At 38.5% G+C, this 23,790-nt stretch overlaps 3 protein-coding genes across 5 annotated transcripts; 2 read left to right on the top strand and 1 right to left on the bottom strand.

The window, feature by feature from the left end:
• Nucleotides 1–113: 113 nt before the first annotated feature.
• LOC131782317 (polypeptide N-acetylgalactosaminyltransferase 1-like) lies at nucleotides 114–7,007 on the top strand. The gene is made up of 8 exons (XM_059099041.2): nucleotides 114–1,297; nucleotides 2,275–2,444; nucleotides 2,874–3,246; nucleotides 3,991–4,108; nucleotides 4,516–4,836; nucleotides 5,242–5,340; nucleotides 5,752–5,880; nucleotides 6,187–7,007. The coding sequence occupies exons 1-8, from the start codon at nucleotides 606–608 to the stop codon at nucleotides 6,307–6,309; spliced, it is 2,025 nt and encodes a 674-aa protein (XP_058955024.1). The 5' UTR covers nucleotides 114–605; the 3' UTR covers nucleotides 6,310–7,007.
• Nucleotides 7,008–7,147: 140 nt separating this feature from the next.
• LOC131782318 (solute carrier family 23 member 2-like) lies at nucleotides 7,148–14,295 on the bottom strand. The gene is made up of 12 exons (XM_059099042.2): nucleotides 13,739–14,295; nucleotides 11,985–12,083; nucleotides 11,712–11,869; nucleotides 11,308–11,420; nucleotides 10,815–10,921; nucleotides 10,524–10,680; nucleotides 10,029–10,053; nucleotides 9,668–9,788; nucleotides 8,983–9,139; nucleotides 8,257–8,510; nucleotides 7,899–8,178; nucleotides 7,148–7,791 (listed from the first exon to the last, which is right to left on the bottom strand). Exons 1-12 carry the CDS (start codon nucleotides 13,754–13,756, stop codon nucleotides 7,475–7,477), a joined length of 1,806 nt encoding a protein of 601 aa, XP_058955025.1. The 5' UTR covers nucleotides 13,757–14,295; the 3' UTR covers nucleotides 7,148–7,474.
• Nucleotides 14,296–14,430: 135 nt separating this feature from the next.
• On the top strand, nucleotides 14,431–23,668 carry LOC131782341 (D-ribitol-5-phosphate cytidylyltransferase-like). 3 transcript variants are annotated; one of them, XM_059099069.2, is made up of 16 exons: nucleotides 14,431–14,576; nucleotides 15,513–15,568; nucleotides 15,918–15,981; nucleotides 16,519–16,574; nucleotides 16,880–16,943; nucleotides 17,614–17,694; nucleotides 17,774–17,853; nucleotides 18,351–18,420; nucleotides 18,680–18,784; nucleotides 20,001–20,046; nucleotides 20,270–20,364; nucleotides 20,974–21,036; nucleotides 21,387–21,485; nucleotides 21,854–21,985; nucleotides 22,607–22,789; nucleotides 23,399–23,668. In XM_059099069.2, the coding sequence occupies exons 1-16, from the start codon at nucleotides 14,472–14,474 to the stop codon at nucleotides 23,507–23,509; spliced, it is 1,410 nt and encodes a 469-aa protein (XP_058955052.2). In that variant the 5' UTR covers nucleotides 14,431–14,471; the 3' UTR covers nucleotides 23,510–23,668. The 3 variants fall into 3 exon arrangements, with proteins under 3 accessions (XP_058955052.2, XP_058955054.2, XP_058955057.1); XM_059099071.2 differs by having other exon boundaries at nucleotides 14,432–14,576; nucleotides 22,697–22,789; XM_059099074.2 differs by lacking the exon at nucleotides 15,918–15,981 and having other exon boundaries at nucleotides 14,494–14,576; nucleotides 16,880–16,956.
• Nucleotides 23,669–23,790: the final 122 nt, after the last annotated feature.

Here is a 23,790-nt window from a genome sequence, read left to right as displayed (position 1 = left end):
TATTTTATTTCATACAGAGATTGATATAGTTTAGATTTTAACTAGAAGTTGTGCCCGTCGTAATTATTTGCATCAGTGATGTTGCCCGTATGCAAATTAGGACTAAAATTGTTCGCTGCGAATTATTTACCTTTGTCGGGTCATGCAGACAGCGGAACAAAAGCCCCGTACCCAGCTGACTAAATTTGAGATGGGATGAACTATGAAAAGCTTGTTAATGGCTCTTTAATACAATACGTGTCATCCTATACGCGTGCTCGCGGAAACTCAACAGAGCTAAGTCAACATACTGGGAGCCACTGACAAAACAGTGATGCTGGTTGTGATGGGATAATGTTTGTCGTTACAGCTATTTCTGTTCACACTTCTTAAAAATTGTGTGTGGAATGGGGAGATTCTATCAGGAGTAATCAGAAGTAATGTGCTTTAAATGGCAAATAGCGCGAGGTAATTTATTACGCCTATCGATGGCCAGTCAAGTTGTGTTTGATTTTGGGATTTGGTAGACATAACAGTGAAAATTACGGAGGAAATCATCCCAGACTAGCAGAGATACAAAGGAAGGATACAGTAATTGGAATAAATTGAGGTATTTTTAATTTGTTATGGCGTGGAGATGCACTGTTCAGAAACCGCGGAAGGTCATCGTTGTAGCTCTACTGACGTCCATATTTTGGTTTGCGCTCAATACCGTAATACTTGTTTCATATCAGCTAAATATTCCTTCACGAGATCACAAAAGTTACATTATCTCTGATCAGAGAAAAAAAGATGATTGGCTTGAATTTGAGCAAAAGTCAAAGGAATTAGCCAGCGTAGAGAAATTATTGCCACGTGGAATTTCAGAGATCGCACTCCACGGCGGAGGGAAACTCGACACCATAAACACTGAGATATCAAAGATACTGAAGTATAAGTCAGATCACGACAGGCAATTGATTCAAAATGGACTCGTTAAAAATGGTAAAAAGGAATCAGTGGAAAGACTACGGTTCAAAGAAGATACTATAACAGAAAGCAAAAGGAAAAAACCTAAAGTTTTAAATCAAAAACTCATTTCGTCAGTGAGATCCATTGCCGAAGACAACCCAAGGAAAGATTCTGCCGACACGAATATTGGCGTCGCAAGATTCCCGACACATGACCCGAATGGTCCGGGGGAAAATGGCAAAGCTGTGAGGATATTAGATAAAGAAAAATACAACGAGAAGGCTGGTTACGATAAGTACGCTTTCAACGAATATGCCAGTTCTAAAATTTCTCTTGACCGATCTATTCAGGACACAAGGAGTCCAGGGTGAGCAGTGGCCTTTATTTAAATAATATCAGGTTAATGTTATTCAAATATCAGTGCTGTCCTTTGATGCACGCAAAAGGAAATTTTGGTTAATATTGCAACACTTAATACTCGATCACGATGTGTAATTTCAGCTCTCTCGAACAGCCATTAGTTCGGTGTAAAAGTGGATTGATTGGTTTTATTTATAGATCAAATCGATAAATTACATTCAAACACTGGCTTCCTCATTAATTTGTTTTGTAAACAGAACTGCCTCGTATTCAAACTTCTTCTTCTTGGAATCTCATTGAGTGTTACAAATTCGCTAATGGCCAAATCATGATTCATAGTTTGAATTTTTCATTCATTCTTTGTTCAGCTCGTTAGTTTATTTTAAGATGTAGTGGTCCCATCACTTTTAACACTTTTAGTCCTCAACTTTTAGATGGCGACTTAAATTTTGATGCAGTGTTTTCCTGGTCGAAAGAGTCTTGTTAGTTTGTATTTGTGTTTTTTTTGTCACTTTTCTAACCGCTAAGTCTGAGTATTTCCTGGCAGGAAGAAAAGGTATCTGCGTTCAAGTCCTCATGAAGTGCTCGTATGAAACAAACTTTACTCTAACAGTGCCTGAATTTTTATTGAGAGTCGTATATACTGGTGACGCATAAAGTAGAGTTTTTTGTTTTATAGACTGTGGTTTATTTGGGCAGAGGGAGTCACGCAAATCGGATGGGAGCTCCTCAATCGTTGCAAGTCGCGTTCGTTTTAGCACCTACGGATCCTTGAATAAATTAAGATCAAATGCTCCAGCGGTTTTTGGCCTCTAAGAGTTGTTACGGAAGAACCAGCTTTGTCTGGCTTGCCTCTACTTTACATATATTATACTAACAGTAGACTTAAAAAATCTTTTTCCATAACTTGATTGTGTGAAGTGAGAACTTGACAAGGAAACGTTTCAGACTTAATGAGGTATACTTTCCCTTGTTTAATTCCAGATGCGTTAGTAAATTGTACCATGTCTCGGACCTACCTACTACAAGTGTGGTGATCTGTTTCCATAACGAGGCATGGTCCACTCTATTACGCACTGTTCACAGTGTGTTAAACCGCTCGCCCCCAGACCTCCTGCACGAGATTATACTCGTCGATGACTTCAGCACCTTTGGTAAATGGAGAAGATTTCAAGTTGTGTTCAGTTCGCCCTGTCCGACCATAAACATGATCCTCGAATCTGCACTCAGCTTTTACACAGCTATTAATCCTTTGCAAAACATTTTACAAAAATTATTACACCGAGTGCATCGTGACGTTGATTTTGTATCATATTTGAACTAAATAGGCCCAACAATCTAAATAATTTTAGATATATTTCTTACCCTGAGCTCTGAGACCTCCAATATTTTTTCTAGGCTTTCCTGTAGCTACAACAAATAATGTTATTCTCTTCAATCACAAAACGTTCTAATCCAGCTTATCTTTTGTTTTACTCTTCCCCTCTCACATCTGAACTAGATATCTGCCCTGCTGCTGTGCAGCACTCACTTTCTGTCAGAAATAACTATTTATATTTTTGCACTTTGCTCACTTCTTCCAGATCATTTGAAAAAGCCGCTCGAAGATTACGTATCAAGGCTCACTAAGGTTCATATCATAAGGACAAAAAAGAGAGAGGGGCTTATACGGGCTCGTCTTCTTGGAGCCAACGCAGCTAAAGCCCAAGTGTTAACATTTCTTGACGCTCATTGTGAAGCAAACGTGAACTGGTTAGAGCCCCTACTAGAAAGGATCCGACAGGACCATACCATTGTTCCTGTGCCAGTTATCGATATTATAAGCTCCACAGACTTCTCATACTCAGGGACACCAGCCGAAGTTATTGGCGGTTTCAGCTGGGACATGCAGTTCAACTGGCATTCATTACCTCTGAGTGTTCGAGACAAACGCAAAGACTCTAGCGAGCCAATCAGGTTAGTATGCATAAATGGGGTAAGTTTCTAAAGAAACTGTGGTGCTGCTTCGGTGGGAGAGTATAACAAGGTAATAAAGTATTACCAACTGAGTTGATAACGTAAATTGGCCACCGTTTAAAAGCTGACGTTTCGAGCGTTAGCCCTTCGTCAATCGCCCTGACGAAGGGCCGACGCTCGAAACGTCAGCTTTGAAACTTTTTACGGTGGCCAATTTACGTTGTCAACTTGGTTGATAATACCAAGTTACCAGGTTAGTGTACAGTTGAACTTAAAAGAGGTTGTACCTATTATTTTGCATTAAGGGTTTTAGAAAGTCTCCGATCATTCCGAAAGAATCGGAGAAAAAACAACAAAGACCAAGTATATCGGTGCAACCAACAGTTCAGATAACTGGATAATTAGAAAGCTTTTCTAAATTTAAGATGACTGCATCCAAAAGAACAGGGGGCTTTTTTAATTCACCAAGTTGAGACGTTCAGTTTTTAGGAATCTCTTAGTTTCTTCGCAAAGTTCTGTTCCTTTAAGATTAACTGGAAGCAATTTTTTGAACAGGAGAAGGTGGTTTTCATTCAAGTTCCCAATTTTTGTGAAGGTTGGCTCCTTACGGACTTGATTCACTTTTTCTAACGAGTTCTTTCCCTCTGAAAATGAAAATTTATCACCAAAAGTGAAGTATTTTTAGGAGTACACCTCGCTTAGAAAATCTCCCGGTTATGTGTGCATATTTTTCTTTCATGGTAGGACTCCTACAATGGCAGGAGGGCTGTTTTCTATTGATCGCAAGTACTTCTTCGAATCTGGCTCTTACGACGAAGGAATGGAAGTTTGGGGAGGAGAAAATCTGGAGATGTCCTTTCGAGTGAGGTGTTAATGATTAGAAGTCATGGCTCTCTGAAGTTTTGTTTCCTAATTAGCCGATAAACTTCACCTCACATACAGGCTTCCTTGGTTTCCAGGTTTCCTTGCGATGAAGGCTTTTCTTTCTTTTTATGTTGACACGAGGATCAAACCGAACTCAAAATTAAAAAGTCTTGAAATGTAGCTAAACTCATATTGACATCAGCTAAACCTTTTCCGAAGTAGCTACAGCGAAAAGACAAAGAAAAAAAAAAAAAATAAATGATTGTTTTCTATGTTGATACAAAACCAATCTCCGCCATCGCGAATTAAAACTTTAACTCCTATTAAAAATATTTAAACAGTTACATATAGAAGTTAATCTTTTCTTCATTGTTATTGTTGATGTCCTTTATTAATTTATTCCAGATTTGGCAATGTGGAGGAAAAATAGAAATAATTCCATGTTCTCGTGTTGGTCACGTGTTCCGCTCTCGTTTTCCATACAAGTTTCCGGGTGGCTATCATGAGGTCACGGTGAATCTTGCACGTGTTGTTCACGTATGGATGGATGAATACAAAAAGTTCGTGTTTATGAAGAGACCGGACTTAGAAGGAGTCGATCATGGAAACTTGACAAAGCGCTTGGAACTCCGTGAGCGGCTTATGTGTAAAAGCTTCAAATGGTACTTGGATAATGTTTATCCTGAACAAACTACCCCAAGTGAGGAAAGTCACGCATATGGGGAGGTAAGAGGGGGAGGGGGGAGGACACTGGAACAACGTGAACTATATGTTCGTGGGTGTTCTGCTTAAGTTCTCTTTGAAACGATTGATCCCCATACATAATGTCACCTGGATCAGAGAATTTAAACTCCAACCTCAGCTGACTTGGCAATCTCATCAAGAGAATTCACAATACTCATGACAGCATCATTCATCAGGAATTGAGATAAGGTCCAGAGGTTCTTAAAATGCATGGCGATTGCTTATATATTTTCTCAGGCTGTTTTGATCGAACAAATTTTAATATGTTTTGATCATCGACAAAAAAAAAAAAAAAAATCAAACTTTCACTATCCATGGGATGTCCGACTGTGCTGGATATAACACAGTAAACCTTTTTTATTAATTAAAGTATGGATTTTTTTGAAGGCTCGCAATCCTGAGACTGGAATGTGCCTTGATACAATGGCCAGGTCTATTGGCTCTGAACTGGGTGTGTCTCCTTGCCATGGGATGGGTGGAAATCAGGTTTGTAATGTACATAAAAGAACTCAGACTGCCCTTCCGACAACATAGGAATTTCACCAAGAAAATTTTGTTGCTCCTCAAGCAAAGTATCAGATCGTCATATTGATAATCAAAATTGCCCTACTAGTGTTTGGATGATAAGATTATAATCAGGGAAAAATTGAACAGAACTGAGAAAAAGACCCAGGAGGTATTTTTGAAGTGAAGTTCTCACGTGACAACACTGCTTGAGCAGTCAGAACCGCGAAGTGTATATGACACGCGGCTGATTTATTTCTAGTACTCTTGATTTTTTTAGCCCTTATTTAGCCTGGATAGCACAACAAGGAAGTCGATTTAAACGCACTTATTTGCGGGAGACGAGTTAACAGACCTGTTCTTATAACGATTGTCGTGTCACATTCTTCACAGCATTTTGTTCTAACGGACGATGGGGAGTTGAAAGCTGGAGTAAAAGATTCATTTTGTGTTGGAGGAGAGTCTGACAGTGTGTATCTTTTTTCTTGTGGAGAAGCCAGCCAACAATGGGAACTGTCAAAGGTAAAGCTTATGTTCTCCTTAGAGTCGTACGCTTTCATCCATTATTGTCAGTTACTGGTTTTCGCAGAGGAATTTAGTACCATGTAGAAATCTGAAGGGACTAGCTTTTGTTCTGAGGGAAAGAAAGTTTAAGTTGATCTTCAATTTCACGCTCGTCTATACAGCATGTATTTAATGGGTTGAATGGGTTACCTATTTGTTCCCTCCGGGCGTCTTTCGACCAGTGTCCAAACTAGATCTGCTAGGACATCACGCCCAGATTTTCTCAAACGCGAATAAACATGAAGCCTCTTAATATTTTTTCAGGGCACCCTTCGTAACACGCATCAAGAAAGATGTTTAGAGCTTCAAGGAGATGGAAATACAGTGGCGATAAAGAACTGTAACATGTTACCCAATCAGAAATGGGCATTTTCCAAGACCTCCTAGGCCTACTTGAAATATAGCAAATTGAAATATATCTTCTTCGTGAGAAATTTATATGAAACATTTTAAGGTTTTTGCTGCCCTCAAAGGCAGGTTTATTTATATCAGTAGTTGCAGAAAATTATTTCAATATGCTCTCCTCAATAGCCTAATGCAATATCGTTTCGTTCTATCTGCTGTCAGTCTTTATCTTTTTCACTTCATATGGCTGAGGTTCGTCGAACCCGCAATATACGAATTTGTTGCCTGACTTATAAACTCCCTTATATCTAGCGGGAAATTCCAAAAGAGTTAAACATTACACACTCACGACACAGATCAGATCTAGTCCCCGATTTCTTTCTTACGGCACCGTGACACACTCACTCACTTTTGCCTCAAACAATACAAACTGATTTTCATCTTTCCGATTTCATAGTGTCTACAGTGCATACGTTTTTTTTTTTTAGAAACTTCTACTTTAAAAACAGTAATAAAGATATTGAGGCATTTGCCTGAGTTTCTATTACCTTCATTTAAGGGTTACGTTTTTACGTGGAGGGCAAAATATTTTTGAGGGAGAATACATTTTTTAAAAGGAATAAATTTTCGGAGGGCAGCTAGTTTTTGGAGAGTGACCCGGCTATCTAGGAAGGAAACTCTGTTTTGAAGATAGGCCGACCTATCTCTAGAGAGGTATGTACTTTTCGCAAGGAATGTGTTTTTGAGGGGGTTGTATTATTGTACAGGTGGTGACCTTCCCTTACAGTTTTCCTGTTCTCAAAAGATGTCCCATGTTCTTTAAAAATGTTTGGTTAAGTTCCCTTCTTCCCATTAATCTCCTGTCAAATAGGACGCATGGTTTCGTCATGTAGTTGATTTATTTGGCGTTCTCTACCATTCTATGAACACATTATGCTACGGCTAACCTCGAACATGCGGAAACTACGGTTGTCTTTGCCTCAAAGAGTTGTATTTATATGCCGTGATGGTTACCACCAAAGGGAAAAGAATGGCACCTCTGATTGGCTGCCTCCATTTGAGAACTATTTTTAAAGTTAAAAAAAAATTGAAAGAAAATTTGTGGTTGCCTTATTGAGTTCTTAGTAGCGATAACTAACGGTCATTTAGTAATAAAAGCTTATGAAAACCATGAACCATATCCTGTAACAATAATGAAACTGTTACATTAAACTGCTGGGAGATCAACATGCTTTTGTGATACTTCCTTTAATTCCACTGATGGCACTTCTTCGCTTTCATAATACGGCAGAAATGGAACGTATTTAGTGCACTTGTAAAAGCTCAACTTTTTCAATCCAAATGGAAGATCATAAACATGATTTCCACTGTGACCAGTTTCTCCCGCCTTACTGTTCCATACCAGCATACCTCGTTCCTCACGTGACCCTGGAATTGTGTTGTCAAGTAGAAGACCTGTAATTCCACCAACCAGCATGTTGGTTCGTAGTAACACAGTAATAATCTGGTCGAGCTCGGGTTCACCTAGGGAATAATGTAAATATCGTATGATATGGAGTTCCGACATCGCTTAGACTCAAACAAGACTGGTAACGTCTGTCTGTAATGAAATGATTGAAATTGAAGCAAACCTGTTTGTATTACGTCCTTGTTCTCCTCTCGAGACAGCCAATAGGGAAGCGCCATTCCGAACACCAATGAAAAACCAAGGATAAAGAGATTTCTGGAAGAATTCAAGTCCACAAACTGAAGATTGGAAATACCGACCGCTGTTATCATTCCAAACATGACCATAAATACTCCACCCACTATGGGGTTTGGAATAGTGGTAAACAAGGCACCAAATTTGCCGAGTATCCCGAGTAGGATCATTATTAGAGCTCCGTACTGTACAATACGACGACTGCCAACCTGAAAACGAATAACGTCAACATATTAAGCTCTACTAGGAAAACTTATAACACGAGGTGAATGATGACACACGAATACCTTTGTGATACCAATCGCTCCTATGTTCTCACTGTAAGAGGTGGTTCCATTTCCGCTACCCCAGGCTCCAGCCAGTAGGCAGCCTATCCCTTCCATTCCAATGCCTCTGTTTATGGCGTGTTTCGGCGGAGGTGGAGCCCCTGCTAATCTTGCACATGCGTAATAGTCTCCAATGGACTCTATCATGGAGGCTAGTACCCCGGCCAGCATTCCAAACACGCCAGCAGCACTCAAAGTGGGTGTGCCCCACTGACCTAAATTTGACAGGAATATGTTGCTCAACATACATTAAAAGAAAAGTTCAAAAGAAATACATAGAGATCATAACTTTGAAGTGTGGAAAAAAGATTTTTATTGCAGGAAGATCATCGCAGTAATATACAGAACTGAAGATATAAGACTATGCAAATACTTTAATATTGTATATTCTGTACATTGCTTAATATTAGGTCTTTAATTCTTTATACCGTCATATCCCCAAGAAACTACCGTAAATAGCGAAATCATTAATCGTAAGACAGCGCAAGGGCAACCTGAGATAAAGGTTCGTGAGCGGGGTCATAGACTACCAAAATTCATTGCGGTATCATAAGTTAAAGGGGTCAGGATAGAGAACTTTACTTTGACGTACACTCTATAGTCTATGACTATGACGTACAGCGGCGCGCGAAATACCCTCTTCTAACTAAGTCTTAAACATACGTGCTGATCTTTTATTTCTCTTACCGGGATACGGGAATCTAAACCACTCTGCCTCTTTCAAAACGAAAATTCTAGCGTCTGTTCTTGCCTGGTACTGTGGGTTGTTCTGGTCATCAGTAAACCCACCAGCAGCAGTGACAATGGCGCAAATGATCCACGATAAGATGATCCCCAGCAGGATCTAAGATTAAAACACAAACGGAACAACAGAATGACTTTGACTTTAAAATGCGACTTCCCTTTTTAGAGATTAAAACAAAAGGAAAGAAGCGTGCTTCTGTTTCGCTGAAAATGTTCCGCTGAAGTCTCTGAACCAGAACAAGCATTTTACTATTAAAATAAAAAACTCCTGAGGAACTGCTAAACAATCAAGTGAGTGCTTAGTTCAGTTTCTAACAAATACATAACGAAATCTCTACGGCTAAAAACTGAATAAAGGTGCCTAATCTCGAATAGTTGAAGGACAATGAAATACTGAAAGTTAGGATTGAGCTGAGGCATACTTCATAATGACGCAGTCAGCGTTGTTTGTGTCTCGTCATTCATCTGCTGAGTTCGTATATGGTATGATTTCGTCATGAAATTTGTCTGTTAGTCAAAATATTATGCAAATTTTGATAAGGTGGGGCTTGCTCAGGTCTCGCACGATGCGCACGACGGATGTAAAAACTTTAATCTACCCAAACAAATAAATAATGTTGCAACTGACCGGAAACATTCTGAATAACGCAAATCTGGCCATGTACATCCCTTTGTCCCTTGAATAGCCAGGAAAAGGTATCTTGACATTCTTTAGGTATTGAGAGAATACTGTAATAAGCGAAATGGTTCTGGAATAAATAAATGTATAAAATGATAAATAAAAAGTTTGTGATGCTCATCTAAAATTGACGATCGCCATGTTGATGGTTTAGTACTGAAACTTTTAAGGTTGTGGATCAGTGTAGTTGAATGATAGCGAGAGAAATGACTGAGAATCAAAAACATACATTGAAGGCTTAAAATCAGCGCTGAAGACGGATTAAAATCATAATGATTATTAAGCTATTCATCTCAAACTTTGTACTTACGTAATAGATATACCCCAATGGATACCTGTAATAATAACAAACTTTAATCAACCCTTATCACTTATTGAGTTGCCGCACACTCTACCTATTTGAGACATATGACTGAACTATTTATAACCATCTTACAAGATAGGACATGACAGTCCCAAAGGAGTGACTGATAACAGCAAACTCAAATAGAGGCCTTTTTCCTTTCCTTCTCCCCTTTACTTTATTTAGAAGAGGGTTTAAGCCTGTTTTTTTTGTACGAAACTTTTCCTGTGGACCCTATTTTGGCGGGTAGAGGACAAACTGATAAATCCCCAAAATTTAAAATGTGTAGGATTATTTGTGATAATACAAATGGTACGAGATCAAGAGAAAATATCTATGTTCACATGTACATGGTATAAAATGATGCATGATAATTCGAGTGCTATTTGTAACGGTCATACCCAAGGCCTCTCTGAAACCAACACGGTGCAAGAGAACATGCTATAAGATATTAACACGCACCCGAGAAATCTGCTGCAGCTTGAAACAAAGCTAATCCAACCAAAGTTATGGTTGGAGCGATAGTCAGCGGTCCAATAAAACGAAGAAGAAACCCTACTAAACCAGTAAAGCCGATGAAAATTTGAAACAGAGATGCTACCATGATGGCTCCTTGGATCTACAAAGACACAATAAAAAGAGATAAAAGAAAGGTTTAGGAACAGGAAAACAATGTGAACTTTTTCTAAAGCCAGCCTTCATGTAAGTAAGTTAAGTTATTTTAAGTTTTCAGTGAATCTAGGTTCAAGGTACCTCTCTCATTCTTGGTTTCCATATGTCAGTGTAGTCAAGGACAGATGGACTTGGTGGAGTTGTGGTGACGTTCAAGAGTGAGGCTGTAGTACTTAAATTGACCGCTCCTAAACAAAGAAATGAAAAAGCGATTTCTCTTTTGATGGTGATTTCTTGTTACTCATCTGCTGATAGTATATTTTAAAGCAAACTACACGCAAAAAAAAAAAAAAACTTTCGTGGAAGAGACATATCACTCTGATTAAAATTAGTAAATAAGCATGTAGCTCTGGATTAGGTCAATAGACTCTCAAGAATCAGATGGAAATTGATATTCCCTATAAGATATTCCCTATAAAAACCAAAACCTGCACCCATTACGAGTTGGCTTTCAAGCTTTCTCTGAACAACAGGTGGCCCACAAGCAAATCGTTTTACTGGGAGGTTACTGTTACAGTACCCATGAGACCCTGCTCGCAAGCATTACAACAGGACCAGTTTTCATCAGTGTTACCTGTTGGTGGTATTGCCGTTGAGGGAGGAGAGGGACATTTCCATTGAGGAAGACTTAGAATAGCGAAAGTAGGTGTAAGAAACGAGAAGGTGCCGCCTTGGACGATGGGAAGTCTGAAAAGAAAGAATGTAATCATGGCTAAAGCTCATACGATCTATGAAATTTCTATTGTCAAGAGTTTTTAGCCAATATAAGTTTATAATAGCAAAGATGGGAAGAAGAAGCGAGTAGGAAGTAGAATTTGGCTCGGTCTGTCGACGATTTAAGTATTTTTCAGATGTAGTTAGGGGAACTTTGTTCGACCTCTCCCGTATTTTGCGTGCGTTTTTCTGTCCGTCTCACCTCCAACCTAAAAATGAGCGGGCAAACATTATTTAATTGCTATCATAATTACTGCCTTTTACCTATTTCCAAAAGTTGTTTGCAATAAGGTACAAATTCCAGATACGAAGAATATGGTGCCAATGATCTCACTTGTAGCTAACGGATTCTGGTCGTAGCACATGGGCTTGGCTAAAACAAGAGGAATCGCCAGTGTTGAACCGAACATGGTCAAGTAATGCTGCAAGACAATATGATAAAATGCCCTTATCCTGTTCATTAAATTGAACCATAAAAACTAAAATTTTGATGGAACTGAGATGCTAAGGGACTGGTGTTGATAAATGTTGCCCTACCTGGAATCCCAACACGATACTGAGGTACCATGGTGGAGTATCGTCTATAGAGTAGGTCAACCCTTTGCCTGTCTCTCTCTCCTCTTTAGTTTCTCCTGGCTGTGAGACAAAAAAATTTAAAACAACACACAAAGCTTTACAACAGTACCTCAGTAACCGCTGTTATTTCTGAAGCATCAGCTGTTTCTACCCATGTTACAAAAATTACCGCCACACAAAGTGCACTTTATTATTTCAAACAGGGAATGGGGAAAAGATCTCAAGACTCTCATGACTGTTTTCCCTCTGCTGTTCTCTCAAGTCCGTTCTCTGATCTGTCTCTCCTTTTATCCCGAACAGCGGCTAGGTATCTAGACAATTCTTCTACTGATAGGTCCTGGTGCCGTGCTTGAACGAATTGATTTGTTTATTGTAGACCATAAGTTTTGTTAAGTATGAATCTGCTTTCTTGATCGTTCTTTTCTTACTTACTCATTTTTGAAATGCTGTTCAGTACAAAGCATATTTAATTAGCGCTCAAACCTTGTGATTGTTTTTAGCTGACGAACACCAGTGTATTGAGACATCCATCTTTGAGCCAATTACAAATCGATATTCAAAAGGGTCTCTAAGGGGCTGTGTTGTTTGCGTAGTAACTACTTAGTTTCCTTCCTGAAAATGCTTGGAATAATTTGAATGGTTATTGGTAATTTTCAATGTGTTGGGTCCAAATAAACCATCCAGGTGATGAATGATGATTTTAGATGTATGGAATTCATATATTTGCACTGCGGTGAAGTGTTGCGAGGAGCTTCGAGGAGCTCTTAATTTCATCTCTCCCGTACGGGCCTGAATTTTTTTCAGGTCCTATTTTCAACTACTCGTTCAGTAGTGTTCTTAGCTGCGAGGAGCTTTTAATTTCAGGAATAAATTAGTTGAATGAAAAGCGCTCGTTGATTCCGTGGGGATAAGGGTGCCGATTTGAAAGATAAATTTTTGTTCTAGTGTTTTGCGGCTTTCCGAACTGCCTAGATGTAAGGAAAGGCCGCAAACTGCCATATGCTGTTTTGAATGATTAGGGAGATTGAAGTATCTAGCGACTAGTTTAGATGCGTCCTTGTCATTTCTTTCCACGTCGCGAAGGTGTTCGGAATGGGTCACCTCGTCGTCTTCCTCTTTCGCCAATGTATAACTTGTTGTCAAAGTGAGGGAATCCTGTGAGATTCGAGTAAGTCGATGCCTCCAGCGACGCCGTGTGATTTAAAATTCGGATTCTGTTATCGTGAGACTCCTTCGAACTAAATATTAGCAGTTGTTTTGCAGAAAAAAAAGCCTTCCTTGACTACACTTTAGAGTCAATTCTCGTTACGGTATAAAGTTGTTACCATATATTTCACCTATTTCACTTTTGTTTTAATCACTATGTTTATAGTTTCCGCCGATTGAGGCATGTTAGTATTATTTCTTGAAGCTTCGATGTCTATAGAAATCGTAGAGACTTTGACAATTGTTTTTGTTTTCATCATGGCCGATTCTAAGAATCTTTTAGGGTTTGCTGACTTTCGTCGAGAAACGTTTTTGTAGTCGCCTCGTGTGGGGGTGGCGAATGTTAAAATACAAAATTGCGAGACTCGAGAGACACCAAGAACGCAAGACTTTAGTATCATAAACTCTTCTCATATTTTGGCATATTCTTCTTACTATACAGCCGACGGAATGTTGCGATTTAAAAGAGCAACGAGGTGAAAACCCAACGAGTCAAATAACTATCTTACCTCAGCTTTGATTTCCATGTTCGTCCGATGGGCGTCTTTCTAAGTCGAGGTAGATAACACTGTGAATTGTGAATGCAAGTGACCCTCGCAGTAATTAACTGTGAATTGTCTTTGTTATCAATATAATGCTAGTTGAGCCCTCGAGCTCTGAGCTGATCATAACCATTAGACCGAAACATCATGCAAAGGTAAGTCATGCTCTTTTGTGTAACCCTCCGTCCACTCATCATGTACTGCTTTTTTTAATGCAGAAGACTGAAAATCGTTGTGAAGGCTAAAAAGTCTGGAACCGGAACTCGTAACTCAACCGACTTCCTGTCCACCTAGCCCATCCTAACGCAGTTAACTGTTCTGTGACACGTTTTGAATGAAGGCATATCATGATTGGAGATGCAAATTATGCGCTGTTGTGAGGCCCAAATAAAGAAGACCGTAAGAGGATAAATGAATAGAAATAGTTCTCCTCCTCCCTTTAAATGCTTGAAATGGCCTTGTCACCAACCTACCTCAGGTAATATTTCTACAAGGACGAACGTGATTAAAGTGAAGTATCGCTTTTCCGTCGAAGAGATGATTAGTTGACCTTGTGAACCAATGTAGGATGAGTGGTTTTGGGTGGAGAGTGGAGGGCAAACGGAAATTGCGGCATATTGTCTTACTATCTCAAAACGCCAAGTTTTGCCCTCGGACTTGGCCGCGAGGGGGCTAGAGCGAGAGTGTTTTCAAAAGCAAAATGGCGGCTGTCGTGGATGCCAAAGAACCGGTGTGTTATGATGTTGTGGCCGTGTTACCAGCTGGTGGATCCGGAGTGAGAATGAACTTGAGACTCCCTAAGCAGGTAAAAATTAAATAATATTTAATAAAAGTACTTGATTTGATACATTGGCAAGTCTGTAGATCGTCTTTGGCATACTTCTTGAATATCGGAATGCACTGTTTTTTGTAAGGGCAAATATCTTATGCTCGGAAATTTGAGCATTATGCTTTTGAGCGTCACCCCTAAAACATAGCATTATGCCCAAAATTTTGGTAGATTTTTCATTATGCTCCATTTAATAACTCATTTTATTTATTTAGGAGCGTTTAAGAGCCCTTCAACCCCCACTACCCCTCCCTTCCACCGACGGGTGAAACTTGCTAGGGGTAGATAAAGTCTTACTGCACTTTAAAACGACATTTTTTACATGAGCATGTGGGATAGTAACCAGGCCTTCTTTGAAATGACTACCCGAAAAAATGACAGAATGAGACGCTGAAGACGATCCTGAAAACTTTTTCGTTATAAAATTACTAGAGATGCAGTTTAATGCATTATGCCCAAAATTATGCTGGCATAATGAAAATTGAACCCATACCCCCCTTAGACATATTTTATAATTTCCTTAGTCAAAGCTACTGTACTTTTAGAGGTGGTTTTAAATGTTACAACCAATAAAGGGGAACAAAACACTCTAATGAAGAAACGCCTATCTTCCCTGACACTGATTACTTCAAAACTTGAGTCAGTTGGAGGTGGATGTTTATTGGTAGGGATGGAGGCGGGTTGGGTTTCCCATGATAGTAGATTGTTTTATTTAGAATTATCCTTGCAGCCCGAGAAGCTGACAACGATGAGCTTTATATAAGTAGAACATATGAAGCAGTGGCCTTTGAGATGAAATATCTAATGAATGAGTTATATTCTGAGAACTCTCAGTATATTGAAGATTGCTAAATTAATTATGCTTAAGAAGTTTGACAGCCTCTATTTGACTGCTGTCTTTTTTTTTTTAAGTTTTGTGAAATTAAAGAAAGGCCATTGATCAGTTACACCTTGGCAGCATTTGAAAGGTAAACCTTTATGATATCAAAGTTTGTTTCCTATATTAGTGCACTAGCAATTTGATAGATGGGAGGTCAAAATTTCTGAATTTTGGCCAAGATAATTTTTGCCTTTTAAAATCATGAGGTGAGCAAAACAAAATGAAGGTAGATTTGTAGCCATCTTAACTGCAAAGAAGAGCTTGGTCAATCAAGTATTTGATTTGTGGCAGAGGACCAGAAAGTGGCCAAAACTTTGTGAAATGAAGAGTCAATGGGTCAAACTTAAAGTGAAGTCTGTGAAATAACAAGACTGTTTGTTCAGTGGGTGTGTCTTTTTTCATAATCTTAATCTTAACAGTGATATTTTGCACTGTAGTGTGTCATGGATCAGGGAAGTTGTTGTTCCCATCAATGTAAACTATATAAAGGAAGCACAGCAGGTAATGCCTATCATTAAAATATTAAGTGAGAGCAAGCCACCAGACTTTATTGTAGAGATCATTTTTCTCTTTGGTGTTGGATTGATCTAGCTGTTTGGTAAAGTCTTCACTTGAGGCAAGTGGTCTATCCAGCTGGTGCTTGTCCCAGTTTCTGTAGCATGAAGTGAAAAGATGTATTACTACTCAATCCCCCTGGATGGGATGCCAGTCCATTTCAGATTACCACCAGCATTTCATTGGGCTTCCCTGACAATTTGCCAAAACCCATTTATACTCCTGGGTGAAGAGGGGCACTGTGAGTGTAAAATGTCTTACCCAAGAACACAACACAACGACCAACCAGATCTCAAACCTAGAAATCTCAACCTGGAGTCCAGCAGACTAAGTCCTATAACTCTGTGTCTCTCATGATTCAACTAGTATTAACAGGATAATTTGTGAGCTGTAAACCAATTTTCTTAAATCAATATTATTACAAGTATGTTCATAGTGTACACATTTATTGATGTTATCCTTATTTTTTGTACTGTTCTACAGATTTTGAAAGACTTTAATCACAGTAAAGTCAGATTAGTTTATGGAGGGTCCACAAGGTCAGTTAAGAATATAATCACACTTTGAGTGACTCTATTCTCCTGAAGTTCAGAGTGACTAATTTCAGGCTGAGGTGCAGAGATGGCTTTTTGAGTTAGGTTTCCCTGAAATAATTTCCCTGGCTTTGCATTTAGTTCAATAGGACAGAACTATGGGAACCTCAAACAGGTCAGAAAATGAAAGAGGTGGGACTCTTGACCAATAAGGGGGAGGATTTGGTAGGATGGACATGGTAGGGCAGGAAGAAATGAGTATTCAAACTGATGTAAGGGTATATTGTTTCATCTTCCTCATCTGCAAATAGACACAGATCATTATGGAATGGTATTCAAGCAATCACTGCAGATGGGAGAGGTTCACCAACAGTAGTAAGTGAAAATGGTAAATGCAATAATCTTAGTGATCATTTTCAAATTATGTAATAGTTATTTACTGCTATTCAAATCATTTATACATTTTTTTTATAAACACAACTGTGTATTATTGCTATACTGTATGGAGTTTAAAAGATAAACCCCAATGTTTTTAGAACTACTACAAGTCATAAATTAGACTAATTTCTCTGGAGTTTCCACAATGTAATCAGTTAAAGATGATGATGATAATAATAATAATGATAATAATAATTTAGCAGTGGACATTTCTTGATTTGCTTCTAATGATTTCTGTATGAAGTGGGTATATTTGAATGGATTATATTTGAAATTATGATTAGAAGACAAACAAACACCAATGAAATGTTACAAATGTTTGGCTATGAAATTAATGCTGTTTCTTAAACTGTTTCTTTCATGTAGATTGCTTTAAAGACTTAGAAATTTAGAGACTTTGTTTCAATCATGCTATCCAAGAATAATTGGAGCTCAGCCAATATGATGGGTCATAACACAATAAAACTTCTGAGAGGATTTCAGATGTTAATGATTGTTTTAAACTGAGAATGAGGATTGCATAAGACTTTGAACAGTTAATGTGATCCTTAAATGATGTTCCTTGAATTCCAATGGAAACAGCTGCCATAATTTTTTTCTGTTTAAGGTAATTCTTCATGATGCTGTAAGGCCATTTGTTGATGAACAAACTCTAAGGAATGTGACCATGGCTGCTAAAAAGCATGGGGTAAGTGAACTTGTGATTTGTGGATGATGATTCCATATTGTCAACTTATTTAGGTCTGTTTTTGTTAATTCTTCCTCAGGCAGCTGGGATGATCAGACCACTTTCATCTACAGTTGTTGCTCAGTTGTGTGACGGGTTCCTAGATCATTCACTTGACAGGTAATGTGGGATTAGCATTCACAGCTATTGAAGCAGTCCAGATGCTCCACATTGAATATGAAGTGCATTGAAGAATGCAAGGGTGGACTCTGAGTCATCAGGGCTGTCATCACTTGATACCAAATTTAGATGAATATATTGAGCTGTCAGTTGCCCCAGTTTTGATTAAACAAGCTGGTATCTTACCCTTCAGGAAAATTAGGGCATCATCATAATTATAATTAGCATCTGTAGGCTGATCAGATAATTCCAAATAAATGTCATTATTTTTTAACCTCACCCAACCTATGCATGGTTAACTGATCTCTAGTCATGTGTTCCAAATCTTGGTCTCCAACTGATACCATGTACAGGACTTCTTTCAAACTTTGGTATATTTCAAGATAGAGAATTTCTGAATGGATCTTTGTTATAATCGGGCAGTCTTGATTGGAGATGTCAGAGGACATTGATACCAATTTGTCAAATTTCTTATGTAATATGACCTTTGCACATAGGTCAAAGTTCAGGGCAAGTGAAATGCCACAAGCTTTCAAATATGAAGTCATTCAGAAAGCCTACATGAAGGTTTGGATCAAAATAATGCTTTTATGCTTGCAATTTGAGTGTGTTTTCTTTTCATTTCCTTTTTTAACTGAAGGGCATCACTTTAGGCTGTTTCTTGTTTATTTGATACCTTGCTCACAGTTGTTTTTCAGTTAAGATTAAAAATTAGTTCTCTGCTCCATTAAAATTTTTAGATGATGTGAATTGTTCATTCTCAATATAGCTTCAACACAGATACTTATTTTCATTTTTTCATGGTATGTTTTTTTTCATCTTTCAGTGCACAGAATATGACTTTGATTATGGCACAGAGTGTTTACACCTGGCTCAAAAGTATGCTGATACAAATGCTCTGTTGATTGATGGACCTGAGTTTCTTTGGAAGGTTATTAGTTTTACTTCTGGTGCAAAGACAGCCATTAACACCAATCATGACAAGAATCATACACTTTAACCCTAAAGAGTTGTTGGCATCTTATCTCTCCTTAATGTGTCACTGTTGAATCAAATATTAAGGCCATGAGAATTAAAGAAATGATCACTCACCATAGATGCTCCTAATTGTTGAACAAATTCTCCTTGTCAGTAACATAGCAAATGGACAGAGAACAGTATGGAGAATATGCATATCAATCCTAAGGTGTAAAGGCTTAATTATTCTTAGTTTCCCATTCAAGTTATGGCTAAATGTTAAGTGAAGGGCATCTACATTTTAACATGTTCACTATCACAATCAAAGCATGTTGGTGAAGAGTAAAATTTTGGATCAGCCTGTGATTGGTCACTGATGAAGTAACAAGGAAAATTGGCAGATTGAGTTGATATCCAAACCATCTCTTTGGAAAGCTACAAAGTTCACGAAGCTTTAAACCTCAATTGGTACCTCCTCTAGTTTAGTTTTTGTCAAGTGCCATGAATTGTTTGTGGATGTTCCATTACTCCTGAAGTTTAACTTCTTATTTCCATGGGTCACCAAGACAGAATTTCTCCTTACAATATCAGTACAGTATCAAGCAGACGATTGGTGGGAATAAAGAAAAATTTCTATTGAAGGATTAATAGTTGATCCAGTACCAAATTCTCCAAACTAACATGGCAGACTATGGCAGGCAGTTCAGATAATTAATAATGAGATCTGGGAGTGAGGAGATTAATTGTTCAAATGATGATGTCATCTCCAATGCTATATCATGTTATGTAGTCAGCTGAGTTATACATGCATTTTGATTGGCTCTTACTAATGATCTGTCAGAGGGCCGGTGCATAGATGACGTCACTGAGCAAAAGTTTGCTTCTCTATTATGTAAGATAAGTATACTCCATGATGCCATGTGCATGTGCCTCTTCGGTACTAGATTTAAAAAGATGTCAACGAGCGGTGAGAACATCGGTGACACGTACGGCTGTGCTTGGTTTGCCACTGTTTCTCTTCATGCGCTCTTTTTTTAACGCATCTTACGACACTTTTGATAAATTATTTAACAGACACACGAAAGTTTGGAATCAATTTGTTAAATGAGTCATTTTCTTCTGAACTCTGATAGAAGTCTTACTTATCCAAGCTCCGAGTCACCTTTGATAGCATGCATGTATATTTATAGGTTACCCACAGAAAGGATTTGTATTCTGCCGAAGGAGTCTTGAAAGGTACGCAAATTTTGTTTGTTGTATGATCCAATTTTTAATTGAGTTACGAAAAAACAAAATTTAAAAAGGATATGCTCTTACTGACATTCAACAGAAAGGTCGGATTGCCAGAGTTGATCTGTGTATATGTAGAAATCTAAGTAGAAATCTAGGGGTACATGTGTTGTACAGGAATACATGATTTATCTCTTTACAATAACTGATTGGGGATTGTTTTCCACAGAAAAGCAACAGCAAGTGCTGTTGGTGATTAATGGAACAGACTTCCCAGAGTTCGCAGGAAAGCTGCATGAACAGTTGCAAGAGAGAGATGAAATGGTACGTTTGGGTTGTTTTAATCACAGTGAATGTGTTTTTTCTAGCCATGTGTCTGAACGAACCTGGGATGACCGTAGCAGGTCCAAGTTAGGAGTTTCTTGGACCGGTGCGCTGAGAAGTGTCTCTTCTCTACCTGTATGGCATGCCGGAACATTGCGTGGAGTTTAATTGAAGAATATTTTTCCGATAGTCCTCAATCGTCCAGTATATGCTCGTGTAGATGCCGCAAGATGTGACCGATACGTGTCGCCTTTAGCCGAGTGTAAAACTGCACACGCGATCTAAGTGTCAATTTGTATTTTGCGTAGCCAGACTCTCTCGATATATTTGTTTAATAATCATCTGCAGCATAAATTACTCGACGATTAAGTTTTTCTCCAACCATGTTATTGCTCTGCTGCTGGAATCAGTTGAATGTCGTAACAATAAGACAACTCTGTAGAATTCTCATCCTGCACGACAGTTTCGAGCGATGGTTTTGCAGCGGAAAACTGTATCTCTAATAACTGGGTATGTGTTGTCTTGTAAGTGTTTTTCATGTTACAGCTAGGAATGTCAAGCTTAACAACATACTTCACCATTGGACTTCTAAAATGATTGTGTTTCTAGGTCACGTATCTTCCTGACATATCTTCAGATGGACATCTATCACAAGATACTGCGCAGTGTTTGGTTAGTTTAGTCTTAGCAGCACTGTTGAGAATTTTTTTTTTCATAATACCTATTTTTTAATTTCACCATCCAACTAGAGAGATAAACGTCAAACAAGTTTGCTTCAGTCTTAAAAAATAAAAAATACACTATTTGGTCCATTGCAGGACGTCAACTTCTATTCGCTGTTTCGGGAAGTTAGCGCCACTTCGTAATGTTTTGTTGATGTAAAAGAAGCGGGCCAAGCGCTGATAAGGCTGACATGCTTGCATGCTGATCATGGCGTCATAACGCTCCACCTCTCTATGTAGCCCAGGTGGAGGAAACTGACTTGTTACAGACGTACCTCATTTCATGTTCTGTTATTACAGGCATCCCAAATTAACTTGAAACAGATAGCTCCCGGTTGTTGTGTATCTGTTGTTTATGTGACGCAGAGCACACACTCAGATGAACAAGCAGTTTGCAAGGTACAATGCCTTACCATTTAGCATGCTGAATTTAGAATGCCTTTTATTCTCTGAGAGTCAGAGTTTATATGTTTCGATCACAATCGATAGCACTCTGTTAAACATTACAGTTTTTTACTTGTTTATAAAGTAAGACCAGTTAAATGTCATATACATGTTCGAAATCAGTGCCTTCGGTTTTAAATTTGGAATTAAAAATCTTATTTTTTCTTTTGTTTTTACCCAAATCCTATCCTTTTATTTCAGATTAAACCATTCTTACAACGGTAGTTATATGTAACAGCTCTGATTATTTTCATTTTTCTTGGAAGTGCTTTTCAGATTTAACTTAATTTTCATTCATACATTGTTATATTTCTTCTTTCTAGGGCCACAACACAACAGTTATCCAGTCATTTCTCAGATCATTCTGCGAGACGCTCGACTCCTGTTTGTTAAAAAGTGTAAAACTGGTGAATGTTGGATTTCGTCGCGGTATTGAGGATTTTAATACATTTAAGGTAAGCTTTGCTACGAATTATAATAACGAGCTCAGATCTTTGTACACTGCCGAAAGTGGACAGAAGGACACAGATTTGAACCACTGTTAGAGCTTATTCCGGTTATCATGAGGCCAGAGTTAGTATTACCTCTTGCTCTAGGTGGAATGCCAGTCTATTGCAGGAAGTCCATTCCAGCACAATGTTTTCATAGACATAGTGAAAATTAAGTGTCCTGCCTAAAAATACAGCATAATGGATCGGCCATGGCCCCAGGCGAGCACACTAACTGCCAGTCCGCCATGTCTCGTTCAGGTGGAGAATACTGGCTGGTAAAAAGGTGAAAACTAAGCAGGTTGAAAATCCAAATTTGGCATGAACTGTCCTCAACTGATCTCTGGCATCTTTAGTTGACTTCTGTTGGTTGGTTACTTTTGCATATTTTCTGTTTCAGTTTTCCTAATTCTTTATTTCATTCAATGGATTTAAGAGGATATAGGTTCACCAAGTGGATTTGATCGGTGGATTTTGATTATAACTGGTAACGACTACCTTTTATCAGTATTTATTGCCCCACCAGTCCAAATTATTCAGCTACTTTCACTCTAAAGGCCATTTTCTGTTTTTTACCGCCAAACACAGTGTCCTTGGTTGGTAGCCGAAAGTTATGAAGTGGTGAGAGAATTGGATGTTAATCAACTCGATCAGAACGCATGTCTATTTCGTCCACAGGCAGCTATAAAAGATCTCCAGTCCTGTTTACAGCAACAAGGCGTGAATTGTTTCGGTGTGCTTGTTCCCGCTAACAGTGCAAACGAACCCGAAGTATGTTTCCTTTTTATTTTTATTTTCGTCTCATCACACGTTTATGAAGCAAACATTTGTTTATGTTCTAAATTAAAACTGATCTCAGTTAAGAGTTTTGAAGTTCACGTGGATTCGTGGCAGTCCATACAGAGCCTTTGTTTGGTTTATACCACTCCATGTTTGTCTACGAATAAACGCCGTAATTTGAGTACACCTTCGTATTCACGGGAGCAATGTTTGAGAAACATACCATGATTATCGGCCATTATTGTCATTATGGACAAGGATTTGTCACGTGTCATGTTGGTCTCAATCCATGATGATATCGTCTTGAAGTTGACTATCGTAAGTCTCCTGGTCATGCATCCCAAATATATCAAGGCACTGAAACGTTAAACCTATTAACTTAGTTTCAATTCTCGAAGTAGTTAATGATTTTGAGTTTGTCTCCGTCCCATGCCTCTGGCGTTATATGCTATTTTTGTTTGAAGTTTAAATGTTTGTTTGAAGTAGTTAATGATTTTGAGTTTGTCTCAGTTCCATGCCTTTGGCGTTATATGCTATTTTTGTTTGAAGTTTAAATAAATCGAAGACATGAAATGAAATTCTGTCCGTTATTCTCTGCAGGATAAAGACGCTGATATCAAGAGAATTGTGAAAGCTGCTGAGCTGACAGTGGGCGCATTATTGGACGTACCGTCATTATTTGGTGGACAAGTATTCGACGCGAACGCGTGACTCGTGTGGAGTAGAGAGGCATGCTTGTTATGGTTCAAAGGGCTGGTGAATACAGATACAATTCAGAGCCAACAAGACTTCTAATTCCCTGATTCAAAGCAGATAGGATCATAGTGGTGAACACTTTGGGGTTAAGAAGCCTTGAATGTCCTGAAAAACTTGTTGGAGGAACTGTGGGTAGAAGGATTTAAGACAAAATGAACAGTGGTGTACACAATGCCTTACTGAAAGTAACGCCCAGAGGGCTAATGGTCTGATTCTCGTTATGAGAGACTATATCT

This window comes from Pocillopora verrucosa, chromosome 10, assembly GCF_036669915.1.
Source record: "Pocillopora verrucosa isolate sample1 chromosome 10, ASM3666991v2, whole genome shotgun sequence".
NCBI lineage: Eukaryota > Metazoa > Cnidaria > Anthozoa > Scleractinia > Pocilloporidae > Pocillopora > Pocillopora verrucosa.
Note: the sequence above shows the minus strand (reverse complement) of the source record. Positions and strands in the feature narration are given on the sequence as shown.